Source organism: Paecilomyces variotii, assembly GCF_004022145.1.
Source record: "Paecilomyces variotii strain CBS 101075 chromosome Unknown C8Q69scaffold_9, whole genome shotgun sequence".
NCBI lineage: Eukaryota > Fungi > Ascomycota > Eurotiomycetes > Eurotiales > Thermoascaceae > Paecilomyces > Paecilomyces variotii.
The window spans coordinates 482,013-494,540 of record NW_021167148.1 but is presented as its reverse complement, the minus strand read 5'-3'; the positions used below and the strand labels follow the sequence as shown (position 1 = coordinate 494,540).

Here is a 12,528-nt window from a genome sequence, read left to right as displayed (position 1 = left end):
CAAATTGTACTAATAAATGACGAGTAATATCTTCAGAAATAATATTAATGGTACATATCTATTGTGAAGGACAGACGCAGAAGTCCTAGTTCGGGAGTTCCCATGTTCTCAGTTAAACCAGGAATCATCCAGTTCCCCGATGTCCATTAGCCCATCCCCACCAAGCAGGTTATCGTCACCATCCCCGCCGAAATTATCATTCTCCATGAAGAGATCATCGAAGCTGGATCCTCCTGGGGCCATCACTTCATCTTGATTGTTGCTGTTATTGTCCTTCTGCGCATCTGATTGCTGCTGACCCTGCTGTTGGGAAGTGTTGTTTCCTGTGTTCTGCAGATCCATATTGAACTCTTCGTCAGTTGCATTCGCAGCATAGCTCTCGAGACCCGGCAACAACGAGCTGATAGAGCCGGCTTGATCCTTTGCTTGGCCATGGCCGCCATTATTTCCAGCCGCAGAATCGAGGAAGTTGGCTCCCGCCAGAAAGTTCTGGTTACCAATCTCATCGTTGCCAAAATCGAGATGTAAGTCGAACTCGTTGGGCCCAGCACCGCCTGTGTCAGGAAGCATGGAACCGAAGAGCTCGTCACCTGCCCCCAATTGCTGGCCTGTCTGAGTGCCCGTTTCTTCTTGCTTTTCGGTCTTTACATCCTTCTCTTGTCCCGTCTGCTGATGAGTCACTGCTTGAGTCACCTTTCCTTCACCCTTCTCGTCAGCCTTTTTCTGCTCCGACGATAGCGCTCCTGTCTGATTGGCAGATCCCTGGGCCAATTCTCCCGAGTCAACTGGCTCTTCTTTCATCACAACGTCCTCTGCTGGTTGAGGCTCAACGGTAGGCGCTGCTGGTACAGGAGCTGGCGGCGTCGTTTTCTTCGCCTGGACAGCTTCATAGTCCTTTTCCAGGAATGCCTTGGCGATAAACTGAAAGGCGTCAATGATAATACGATCTTAGAGTGGGAGCAGGCTTTGCATGTGTTGCTGTCAACAGATACTAGACGGGAAGAAGACATACGATCTGCTCTGATAGGTTATCTAACGCATTCTGAAATTGCTCGTGCGCCGGTGGGATCGCCCGCTTTAACTGGGTCCTCGACAGCATGGACCCTGACGAGCGAAAGAACCGACCCGTCTCAATGAGCTTCCAGATGTGAGTACATGGGCCAATCGTGTCTGGGATAGAGGGCGTACTGTCTGATTCACCATCGCGGTGAGAACCGCAAGGGACTCTGGGTTGGCAGTCGAGTTCACGGCAACCATGGTGGAGGCTTGCTGCACTGCTGGCTTGCTTGGAAGAAAGGGCAGCTCAGCCTTCAAAGAGTCCTTCGCCATGAGGTGGAGGTGCGCAGAGCCCGTCTCGAAATGCTGGGTCAGAATGAGAAGTATAGGGTAGTTGATCAGCAACCTCTTTGCGACTGGAGATCGTCCTTTATTCCAACAGAGCTTTGGCCAAAGCGCAGAACGCCACGCGCCGGGAAAGGGACAAAAGAGGCGCAGGAGTGGGTATCACAGAGCAAGAATGACAGGAAAGAAAAGATTGGATCGAAAGCAGCAGCGGAGGGGCTGATTGATATCAAGCGAATCTCGATGGGGTCTATTTAACCTTCTTCCCAGGGCGTATGGGTCCACGATGAACCGTGCTCCAGCTGGAGAAAGGTGGATGAGAGGACGTGATGGCCTGGTTTGATCGGTGTTGTTGCATACCAGACCTGCACGTTAACAGCCAGACAGCCACGCGACAAAGAAACACGCCGTGCAGGCTAAAACGAGGCTTCTGGACGTCTTGCTCTCACGACAGGATACTCCCCTTCTGATCGAACAAAGATGTAGAGATGCGCCATGGGCCACCACGCTCTCCGTACCGGATGGTGTAACTAGAGCAAGCTGTGCCGCCTAACGCTATCAGACTTAGCGTGTCCCCTCCCCCAAGCGGCTCTTAGGTTGCCCATCCAAACTCCTCGTTCACTTTTCCGCCTCCCCATCCAAACCCCCCATAAGATCATCGCATCTTTTCCATCTCTCGTGATCCGTTTCGCGGTCTCCTGGCGTCCGGACTCGAGTGTTTTGGTTCTCTCTTTCCTCTCATCTTCATCCTTTTTGGTCCTTTTATCCCGTTTCTTTGGCCTCTAGCTGCGCCGCTTTTCCCTCGCAGTTTCTCGTGGCTTTGGATTAGTTAGACAGCCGTTTGTTTGAGTCTCCGTTCCCGCAACCATTAATCCGCCACGAAAATCAGCTCCTCCTGCGCGCAACGATCCATCCTTCTCAAGCTATTGTATGATCTAGCCCCAAGTTCACTTGATACCGGTGCCTTGATAGTCGCCCATTTTCCGTCTCGTCTAGCTTTGCGGCCGTTCCCATTGCGATCTGCACCGTTCCGTTGTCGATATCGTGATATCCCGCTAACGCTTACATTGATCGAGTGCTTCGACCTTCATCGAAGTTATATATAATTGTCGGTTTTCTTTGTATTCGATACGTATAAACGACTTTCGGCCCAACAATGGCGGACAACGCGCCACCATCCTCTTCTTCCACTCTTCCACCGCCTCCTCAGGCAGCTGCAGGCGCTCCGGGTCAGCAATATGATGGATCTCAGGGGAATAGTCAAGGGAACCCTTCCCATATGCCTCCACCACCTCTGCCCCCTGTGGTCATTCCACAGAACACAAACCCGATTCCGACGGCAATTACCTCCCCGATATCAGGGAACATGATGTCTCCGACTAGCGCCGGCGGCTACGTGCGTCGGGCGGCGCCAGAGCCAAACAAGCGAGCTCTGTATGTCGGAGGGCTGGATCCCAGAGTCACAGAGGACATTCTCAAGCAGATCTTTGAGACGACAGGTCATGTGCAGAGTGTGAAGATTATTCCGGACAAGAACGTGAGTCGTTCACCAGCTGTTGCCTGAGACCCGCCTTTATTCACTTCACCCGCATAACCTCCATCTATTCTCCGCACCTCACCTCAATCAACTCTCCACTCCACATTCCTGTGACTACATCTGCTCAAGACAGCTTGCGGACACTGTCTCGAGGTAAGAAGCCGATAGCTAACTGCGACGAAGTTCCAGAGTAAGGGCCTGAACTACGGTTTTATCGAGTACGACGACCCTGGTGCGGCAGAGAGAGCGATGCAGACCCTTAACGGACGCCGTGTCCATCAGTCGGTAGGCGCTTCTCTTCCGTTACAGTTCGATGTCAACCATTCTCTGACAGGTCTTCTCTCTAGGAAATCCGTGTGAACTGGGCCTACCAGTCCAACAACACGAACAAGGAAGACACTTCTAACCACTTCCACATCTTCGTCGGTGATCTGAGCAACGAGGTCAACGACGAGGTCCTCCTTCAGGCCTTCTCTGCTTTTGGCTCTGTTTCTGAAGCTCGCGTGATGTGGGACATGAAGACTGGTCGGTCCCGTGGCTACGGTTTCGTCGCTTTCCGCGAGCGCGGAGATGCCGAGAAAGCTTTGAGTTCCATGGACGGGGAATGGCTTGGTTCTCGTGCTATTCGCTGCAACTGGGCCAACCAAAAGGGACAACCTTCCATCTCTCAACAGCAGGCGATGGCCGCCATGGGCATGACTCCTACCACTGCATTTGGTCATCACCACTTCCCTACTCATGGCATTCAGAGCTACGACATGGTGGTTGCACAGACTCCTCAGTGGCAGACAACTTGTTATGTCGGAAACCTCACCCCGTACACAACACAGAATGATCTCGTCCCATTGTTCCAGAATTTCGGCTACGTCGTTGAGACTCGCGTCCAGGCCGACCGTGGATTCGCCTTTGTGAAGATGGACACCCACGAGAATGCTGCCATGGCGATCTGCCAGCTTAACGGATACAACGTCAACGGACGTCCATTGAAGTGCAGCGTATGTCATTCCATCATATATTCCTCTTATCTGGCATTGCCCTTACTAACAGCGTCACAGTGGGGCAAGGATCGTCCTCCCACCGGCCAGTTCGATGGTTTCTCACCGCAGCAGGCTGGTGCTGCTGCTGCTGGCTTTGGCGGTGCCGCGTCTCCCTACTTTCCTCAGTACGGAGGTCCTACTGGACCTATGACCCCTACGGGTAAGTTGAATTATGTACCGTGGTCAAACGTTTCTCCTGCTGACTGTGACGGCTTCAGGTCCTAGTCCGGCTGGTCGCGGTTGGGACCAGCAGGCTACCAATTTCGGTGGTCCTGGAATCCCAGTCCAAGGCTACGGCCAGCTTCCAGGCAATGCTGCAGGCTATGGCCGTGGTCAGACGCCTCCTGGAGCAGCATGGGCTCAGCCTGGTAACGCCGGCTTTGGAAATGGCTTTGGAGGCTACCAGGCGTAGTCCATCATCATGGCCGCTTCCGTTGGATGATAGTCCTTCCTGAATTGGTTTTTGATGCCTTTCTGAACGTGAGTGTAGCTGTCTCGTGCAGCGAGGAGAGCATCTCACTTTTTTCCATCTTCGTTCTATATTCGTCGCCCATTTCTATTCGATTCCAGCACCTACCTTCTGAGATTGTCATTCCCAAATAGGTTTTCCAAGCGAATGTTTTCGTTTCTACGAGTATTTCCTTCAGTGGCCCCCCTCAAATGAAATTTGTGCGTCTGTCCGTCAATACCCCTGAATCGAATCCACTCGTCTATTGGATCATTCCTTTCCCCGGTCTTTGCGTGAACGTTCGTGTGTTTGGTTGATAGCTTCTTGGATCCCCTATTCCGGCGCTCCCCCTTGAGTAAACTAAAAGTACTTTCCTGTCGCTTCTCTCCCCTCTGCCACTTGGCTGTTGCTCAATAAGCCTACCTTTCTAAGTTTGTATCTTCGTATCTTTTTCGTATGTGCGCGGCTTACTGAGCGAATCTGATGTCTTCATGTGCGCACAAATTTATTTCTTTTTTTCTTATCCCATAATTTGCCTTTCGAATATTTCCTTCTCGCCAATGCTACGACGAACTTCACGTGAACGAATCTAGTTACTTTTCTGCACCCCCTCGATGCGAATATTTTCTATAGCTTCCTTTCTGTGGTCTCTGAACCTTTCTTGATGCCAACGCTGAGTTCATACTTTCTGTTCGTGGAAAATCTTGAAATGGCTCATCCCGATACGTCATCCATGTTGACATTCCCCCTATTTTTGTCTCGTTCTTTCCCGTACGTTTCGTGTACATCTCTGGCCCTGTCGGTCTCCCAATTTCCCCTCTACTTGGAAGAGCCTTCTACAATTGTCTTGGATTATGCATTAGGGCGCCCAGCAGATGCATATGTTAAGTAAGCGGCTCTGCATTTCCTACCACTTTAGAGAGCAGAGCTCGTATGCCACGCGGAAATTGGAGTATCTATGGATGCATGGAGAAGCCCAAGCTTCCATGATCATCTGGAGCCGTGTCCACGTTGTCCAAGTATTTTTTTCACGAGATCGCATAGTCGATGTAGCATGATAAGAGTAAAGTAAACCAGGAGAAATCTCCGCACGCCTTGCTAGTTTAACTAGCGCTAGAGCCAAGCTTTAAGCTACCTGCGCATGCCATTACCCCGGCTCCACTTCCATTCTTGTACTGTGAAACCAGCTCCTTAGAATCGTCAGAACTCTCTGGTCGAATTCGCCGGACTCAAGTTGTCCTGCCAGACTGTCAATTATCCCGGACGATTGGAGGAAGGGCTGGCCCCCGACGCGCCAATGGAAGATGGATCCGAGCAGACGCCTGTGGGACGGTCCGTCGACAGTGGAGAGCTTCTTGGGAGACCACGATCGGGGAGCGCCAACAGCACTGGTCATCGCCGCAGCTTGTCTGGCAGTCTCTTGGCGAAGCTGTCGTTCCTCCGGATGAGCCAGACAACAGATACAAGTTCTGGGAAGGATGCTGATGTCGAGGGGGACGATGGAGATGGCTCTCTCCCAACACCGCGGCCGAAGGGCAGGGCATTGGCGACAGCGATCCAGCAACAGAGGCGGACCCGCAGGAGGAAGGGTTCCTTGCGCAAGACGGCCCTGCTAGGCACACGATTCGAATCCAGGGAGAAGAGACTGAATAATGGCTCGCCCAGGAGTTTAGACGTTTCGCGCGGCGACTCCAACGGATACAGTACCGACAACACCTCGCGACGCTCACCAGTCAGTCCAACCTCTCTCGACGACGAAGCCACTCCACGAGGCAGTTTCGATGGCGACGATGGTATGTCTGCCTCCGGATGGTCGCGCGTGAACACACGACGCAACAGTAACCTACTGAGTGCGTCCACCACTCCTTCGCGTCTACAGCCCAACGTGTCCAGTTCGATACTCGGCGATGAGACAACGACCGACGACGAAGACATCATCCCCTTCCCCCGTCTTGCCAATTCCACCATTCGAGGTGCATCCACCACCAGCGGCACCGGCGCCGCTGCTGCTGGAGTCCACATCCCGACCCCATCATCCAGTTCAGATTCCTACTTCCCTCTCCGATCCGAGTCTATGAGCCGGCAGCACAGAGCGGGACATCGTCCGAAATCGCCCCTTGCAACTCACTCCTCTGACCTGAAGAGCGTCCAGGATATATGGGATTACTCAGAGACAGAATGGTGGGGCTGGATCATTCTCATAGTGACGTGGATTGTGTTTGTGATCGGTATGGGCAGCTGCTTCGGAGTCTGGAGCTGGGCATGGGATGTTGGTGAAACGCCATATGCACCTCCGGAACTGGAGGATGATCCTACCTTACCGATCGTTGGGTACTATCCTGCCCTGATGGTCTGCACGGCTGTCATGGCGTGGGTTTGGGTGGTGGTCGCGTGGGTGGGGATGAAATATTTCAAACATGCGAATATCTCTGGAGAAGATATCTAGGATTTTAGGGCCAGTGAGCATGTCGACATGACTTGCAACGTATACTATTGAAAGAGAAGGGAAGAAGTTTTTCTCTTCTGGCCTTCCTATACTGGCTCGACATCCTTGTGGGGAGTGAAGCTGGAGAATCAGATATGCTATTCCTTGTGAAAGCGACTGACATTACAAATGGTATGTATTCTCTGCGATGATATACAGAAATTCTCGCTAACTTGAAATGTTGAAGGTTCGAATAGTTAACTACAAAAATGTATTAGAATAACGACGTGAAAGCATCTGGAAACTCCGAAGTCCATTCCGAACGCCAATTCAACCTTTCCCGACATCTGCGTCTCCTAACTCCAGCATTCGTGAATCAAATTCATACAACATCCTTCCAGTTGTCCCTAGATTGGAAAGAATCAATAGCACAAGCTTGGTCCCGTTCAAGTTTGTAGCTGGATCTGTGTCATCTTGTGGCTCAGTTCGTGCAGTCTCGGGCCATTGATATGCTCATTGGTGTCCGCCGAGTCGGGCTCGGGAGGCGTGCAGGCAGCGGCTGCACTCTGGGATGGGACTGCGGTGCCCTGTGCAGCACTCTGACCTTGAGATACCGCATAGCAGGAGGAGCGGTCCATGTTGGGGTCATCATCATAGAATTCATCCAGGATAGGATGCAATAACACAGTCTGCTTGTGTATGGTGAGAATCGAGTTTGTAGGAACAGACACCCAGTTATCTAGCAGAAACGAAAGTTAGCAATGGAGTGTATTATATGATATAGAAAAACGAATCCACTCACGTCTCTCGAAAGTGATAGGCTCACTAGCCACCAAGACAATATCAGCACCTTTGTCGTGACGCTCCATCTTGAAATGGCCCTTTGTCTTGCCCTCCTTCCACTTGGTGCCGGAAGAAAAGTACAAACTCGCCGGTTCGTCAGTTTTGCTGCTTATATACCGAGTGCAGATGACCGTATGTCCATCTGTGACGGCAAAGTTGAGCAGGCTGCGCGTCTCCACTCCTGTCACATTATGCTTCTCCGGAATCTCTCGCACGAACTCGTTAATCTTAGCAATCGTCTTCATCATAACGCGGCGCAGGAACGCCTGTCCAAAACCCTCTGGGCCAGGATCAGAGCTAGGATCAGCCCCCTCTTTCTCCATCAAATCGAGGAACAGAGCAAAGGCCCATTCGCTATCCGTCCCTCCCTTCACGCCCAGATACCACTTGTCCGCGAGGGAGTCAGCCAGCGCGCGCTTGATGTACTTCCATCCGCCAACATTGCCATTGTGCATCCACATCAGGGTATTGTGCTGGAAAGGATGGCAGTTGTTCTCCGCGAGGGTGCCCTCGGTCGTTGCCCGCACGTGTGCGAAGATCAGGTTCGAGCATGTCTTCGCTGCCAGACGCTCGAGGTTTTCACAGTTCCACGCCGGTAGTGTCGATGTGAAGATGCATGGTTCAGGGCCGAGCTTAGGGTCCGTGTAGAATCCTACTCCGAAACCATCGCCGTTGACGGGGCGGCGTCGGTCCTGTTCGATGGCGGGATTCCGGTTAGATTGATTGCTTCGTTGCCAGTTATAGGTGTCAGAAATGTAGTTTAACATACAAGTCTCAATCTCGAATCATAGGACTGGGTAAGAATCGAGTGGCTTGGTTCTGTGATCAGTTTGCTGAGCAGGATATCGTTTCTTCCTTTGTAGACCTGGGTTTGGAGCGGTCAGTTCAGCTGCGAGTGGCGCGTACTTACTACAGTAAAGTACCAGGACGAAATGAACGGCGTAACTTACCAGGAGACGGCACATGTTGGGTCACAAATTGCACAGTTGAGATTAACACACTTTCAGGTAGAATAAACCAATTCAAAAAGAAAACTCCGGGCAACCCAGGGGAAATCGCCGTGGGAAGAAGGGAAGAAAGCGACTCCTCAAGTTCTGCCGGACGTAAGAGTCATAGGAATACACCGATTGTCAAATGCCAAGAGAGTGATAAGCGGACAGAAAAGAAACGCAACCTGTACGGGGAAAGGGAAAGAATAATAAATCAAGGGTATCTGGAAAAGAAAAAGAAACCAGGAATTCCCACACCGTCTGTTTGTTAATCCGATTACCTTCCATACCTTCGTCGTCACGCCATCCATCTCACACCGCAGCCATGACACGGCGCACGTGACTCACCGCTTCTCCGGCTGCCGAAGCGGCCACTAGCGCAGGTCACGGGCATCGCGAGACCGACTCCGTAATCGACTGTTGTTTTGCTCTGCTAGATATCGCCACTGCGCAGACGTCGGTCTTGCGCAGGAATTCCATCTAACCGGACATTCGACCATCTGGCCTGCGGCTGGAAAATGGTCATGCTGATTTCGCCAATTCCGAGACACGCATGAAAATTCGATAACCATGAGCGGGAGGATTCTCTCCCACCGTTTGACTCCGCTGTTGAGGAGGGGCCTGCTGGCCCGCCATATGCACAGCGTGAGTTCGAGAACTGGTGGTCTCCTCCGTGCAGATGGAAATGCAGTGTTACGGGGTCGAGCGTGGCCGGTCGGTGCCAACGCTATACACAACAATGTTCCGGCGGTGCGGACGATATCCTTTGCGAGGATGCTACCCCGGATTGCGCTCAAGCTAGTCAGGCTTCCAGCTATGTTCGGGGGAGCGATGATTGCCGGATTGGCTTATATACAATATCAAGCGAATCGTACGTTTCCAGAGAGCTTTTCTGAGGGGAGGTACATTTGCTGACCGACATTCTTTGAGTACAGAGGCGGGAAACTACGCCATCGACATCCTCAAGCGGGCAGGTGAGACTGCTACTGATACGGCAACTGGACTATTCAACGGGCTTCAGGGTATGGCTGAGCAGACGAGTCGTGGCTGGGAAAAGAAAAAGGAAGAGATGGAACTTCCGGAATGGATGCAGAAGATCTTCCGTCTAGGGGAGGAGTCTGAGTCTGAAGGCGGCGGTTCTGGCGGCCAGGGAGGATCCCCCAGAGATAATCGTAATGCTGCGGCTGCTGGAGCTGCAACGGCTTCTGCTTTCGGTTATGACAAATCTGATGAACGAGATGTCCGAGGTGCGACGCAGATTGCGATAGACGATCAGATGATGGTTCTCACGCGGAAGATGATCGAGATCAGAAATATCCTGCAGACGGTGGGGCAGTCGAGCACATTGACGCTTCCATCAATAGTGGTCATTGGATCTCAGTCTTCGGGTAAAAGCTCTGTCCTGGAAGCTATCGTTGGACATGAGTTCCTCCCAAAGGGTCTCAACATGGTGACGCGCCGGCCGATCGAGCTTACCTTGGTCAACACGCCCGATAGCCAAACAGAGTACGGCGAGTTCCCAACTCTTGGTCTCGGGAAGATCACCGATTTCACCCAGATTCAACGGACTCTTACCGACTTGAACTTGGCTGTACCCGAGAGAGACTGCGTCAGCGACGATCCCATTCGCCTGACGATCTTTTCACCTCACGTTCCTGATCTCTCTCTCATTGATCTTCCTGGATATATACAAGTTTCGGGCCGGGATCAGCCCCCGGAGCTTAAGCAGAAGATATCCGATCTGTGTGACAAGTATATTCAGCCTCCCAACATCATTCTCGCCATATCGGCCGCGGATGTTGATCTGGCCAACTCGACCGCCCTAAAGGCCAGCCGCAGAGTTGATCCCCGAGGAGAGAGAACAATTGGTGTGGTCACGAAGATGGATCTGGTGGATCCAGAAAGAGGTGCAAGCATCTTGCAGGACAAGAAATATCCTCTACGGCTAGGCTATGTGGGCGTGGTCTGTCGGGTTCCTCAAACCACAGCGCTCTTCTCTCGGGCGAGTGGTAATATCTCCAGCGCCATTTTGAAAAATGAGAATGCTTACTTCTCTACGCACCCTGCGGACTTTGGTCCGGATTCCGGCGTTGAGGTCGGGGTTTCGACTCTCCGTAAGAAACTGATGCATGTTCTCGAACAAACAATGGCGTCGAGCCTAGCAGGAACTAGGGATGCGATCAGTCAAGAGCTAGAAGAAGCGACTTATGAATTCAAGGTTCAATACAACGACCGTCCGCTCAGCGCGGAGTCTTATCTTGCAGAGAGCCTTGACAGCTTCAAGCACTCCTTCAAGGAGTTCACGGAGCACTTTGGCCGGCCGCAAGTCCGGGAGATGCTCAAGAATGAATTGGATCAGCGCGTGATGGACATTCTTGCGCAAAGATATTGGAACAAGCCGTTCGATGACTTGTCGCCCCCGATGCCTGAGCTGGACCCTCTTACGGACCTGCCAAAAGCGGATCCGGAGTCCCTGTATTGGCACAGAAAGCTCGATGCTTCAACGTCTTCCTTGACTAAGTCTGGTATTGGCCGACTCGCGACCACGGTGGTTGCAAACGCTCTCCAGAGCCATGTCGACCATCTTGTGGCCAACTCTACGTTTGCGTCGCATCCGTACGCGCAGAAACAGATCAAGGAGGCTTGCACGACCATCCTCAACGACCGCTTCTTCAGCACAAGTGACCAGGTAGAGAATTGCATCAAGCCTTACAAGTTCGAGATCGAAGTGGAGGATATGGAATGGACCAAGGGACGAGAAAACGTTAGCCGGGTACTGAAGGATGAGCTGCGATCCTGTGAATCCGCTCTAAAGCAGGTCGAGCAGGACGTCGGAAGAAGAAAGCTGAAGGATGTGATGGCCTTTGTCGACAAAGTGAGAAAGGGAGACGTTGTTCTGGAAGGCGATGGCGCAGGCGGTGCGGGCGGGTTCAGTTCATCCCTCCTGCAGAAAGGTTTGTAGTCCGTCTCCTCTTTTACGGTCTGATGCTGATGCTAACCATCTATTAGCTCGTGAGGGCATCTTCCTTCGCGATCGGGCCGATCTTCTCAAAATGAGACTCCTTGCGGTCCGCTCGAAACAGTGCAACAACAAGAAGAACAAATATTACTGCCCTGAGGTATTCCTCGACGTCGTTGCCGACAAGCTCACGTCGACCGCTGTACTTTTCCTGAATGTTGAGTTGCTCTCCGAGTTTTACTACAATTTCCCGCGTGAGTTGGACATGCGACTGGGTCGACATCTGTCCGACGCTGAGGTCGAACGGTTTGCGCGTGAGGATCCTCGCATCCGCCGACATCTGGATGTGATCAGGAAGAAGGAGCTGTTGGAACTGGCTCTGCAGAAGATTGAGAGCCTGCGCCAGCTGGAAGGTCGCAACTTCACCAAGTCCTCGCAGCGTCCGGTGCCTTCGAAGGAGACGACGCGCGGCTGGAGCCTCTTTTAATCCTCTCCACGACCTGACTTTGACTTTATCTTTGCTTCTTTCTGCATTCCACGATATACCATCACAGTCTTGACCGTTTGTAGAAAGTCGTTCACATAATTGTGTCCGGGAGGCGTCCGGAATGAGACTGCTTTCCTTTTCTCCTCGATGTATTATTTCTTAAGCAAATATGTACGAGCGCGCAATGGCCAGGGTGTAATCATTCAATCGACTCAGGGACAAGACATTCCCATACTGTGCAATTAGCACCTCCTTCCTAGAGAGTATTAACTCCAACATGAGAAAACCATATAGAAGCGAGGCGACCTTTTTTTAGTTAAGAGCGTCGATTTAAGTATGTACATTGGTCATAGGAAATAAAAGTAAGACCCAAGTGAACCACATCCATCCAAGACTATGATTATGTGATAATAAACAACATGATCCGAATGGAGCCGATCGACTACGTCCCAAAATAGAAAT

General features: G+C 51.9%; 5 protein-coding genes across 5 annotated transcripts; 3 read left to right on the top strand and 2 right to left on the bottom strand.

Annotated features, from left to right (window-relative positions):
- Window positions 1-108: 108 nt before the first annotated feature.
- C8Q69DRAFT_446362 (hypothetical protein) lies at window positions 109-1,329 on the bottom strand (the record flags this gene model as incomplete). Its single annotated transcript, XM_028629126.1, has 3 exons — window positions 109-921; window positions 1,013-1,138; window positions 1,189-1,329. 3 exons carry the CDS (start codon window positions 1,327-1,329, stop codon window positions 109-111), a joined length of 1,080 nt encoding a protein of 359 aa, XP_028483225.1.
- A 1,168-nt stretch (window positions 1,330-2,497) lies between these two features.
- Window positions 2,498-4,327, top strand: C8Q69DRAFT_508807 (nuclear and cytoplasmic polyadenylated RNA-binding protein pub1; the record flags this gene model as incomplete). The annotated part of the gene is made up of 5 exons (XM_028633015.1): window positions 2,498-2,878; window positions 3,062-3,163; window positions 3,226-3,873; window positions 3,934-4,075; window positions 4,134-4,327. 5 exons carry the CDS (start codon window positions 2,498-2,500, stop codon window positions 4,325-4,327), a joined length of 1,467 nt encoding a protein of 488 aa, XP_028483224.1.
- Window positions 4,328-5,540: 1,213 nt separating this feature from the next.
- C8Q69DRAFT_327905 (hypothetical protein) lies at window positions 5,541-7,081 on the top strand. The gene is made up of 2 exons (XM_028627438.1): window positions 5,541-6,980; window positions 7,036-7,081. Exon 1 carries the CDS (start codon window positions 5,661-5,663, stop codon window positions 6,807-6,809), a length of 1,149 nt encoding a protein of 382 aa, XP_028483223.1. The 5' UTR covers window positions 5,541-5,660; the 3' UTR covers window positions 6,810-6,980; window positions 7,036-7,081.
- A 153-nt stretch (window positions 7,082-7,234) lies between these two features.
- C8Q69DRAFT_487723 (putative glutamine amidotransferase) lies at window positions 7,235-8,596 on the bottom strand (the record flags this gene model as incomplete). Its single annotated transcript, XM_028632005.1, has 4 exons — window positions 7,235-7,527; window positions 7,591-8,323; window positions 8,401-8,496; window positions 8,582-8,596. 4 exons carry the CDS (start codon window positions 8,594-8,596, stop codon window positions 7,235-7,237), a joined length of 1,137 nt encoding a protein of 378 aa, XP_028483222.1.
- Window positions 8,597-8,904: 308 nt separating this feature from the next.
- Window positions 8,905-12,522, top strand: C8Q69DRAFT_474044 (putative mitochondrial dynamin GTPase). Its single transcript, XM_028631099.1, has 3 exons — window positions 8,905-9,491; window positions 9,556-11,574; window positions 11,630-12,522. The coding sequence occupies exons 1-3, from the start codon at window positions 9,191-9,193 to the stop codon at window positions 12,064-12,066; spliced, it is 2,757 nt and encodes a 918-aa protein (XP_028483221.1). The 5' UTR covers window positions 8,905-9,190; the 3' UTR covers window positions 12,067-12,522.
- The last annotated feature ends 6 nt before the right edge of the window (window positions 12,523-12,528 follow it).

What these genes read in the sequence shown, in the direction of transcription:
- C8Q69DRAFT_327905 (XM_028627438.1), top strand. Translation starts at nt 5,661, where the DNA reads ATGGAAGATGGATCCGAGCAGACGCCTGTGGGACGGTCCGTCGACAGT.
- C8Q69DRAFT_474044 (XM_028631099.1), top strand. Translation starts at nt 9,191, where the DNA reads ATGAGCGGGAGGATTCTCTCCCACCGTTTGACTCCGCTGTTGAGGAGG. An exon ending in TATACAATATCAAGCGAATC is followed by an intron (nt 9,492 to 9,555) that starts GTACGTTTCCAG and finishes CTTTGAGTACAG; the next exon opens with AGGCGGGAAACTACGCCATC. An exon ending in TTCATCCCTCCTGCAGAAAG is followed by an intron (nt 11,575 to 11,629) that starts GTTTGTAGTCCG and finishes ACCATCTATTAG; the next exon opens with CTCGTGAGGGCATCTTCCTT.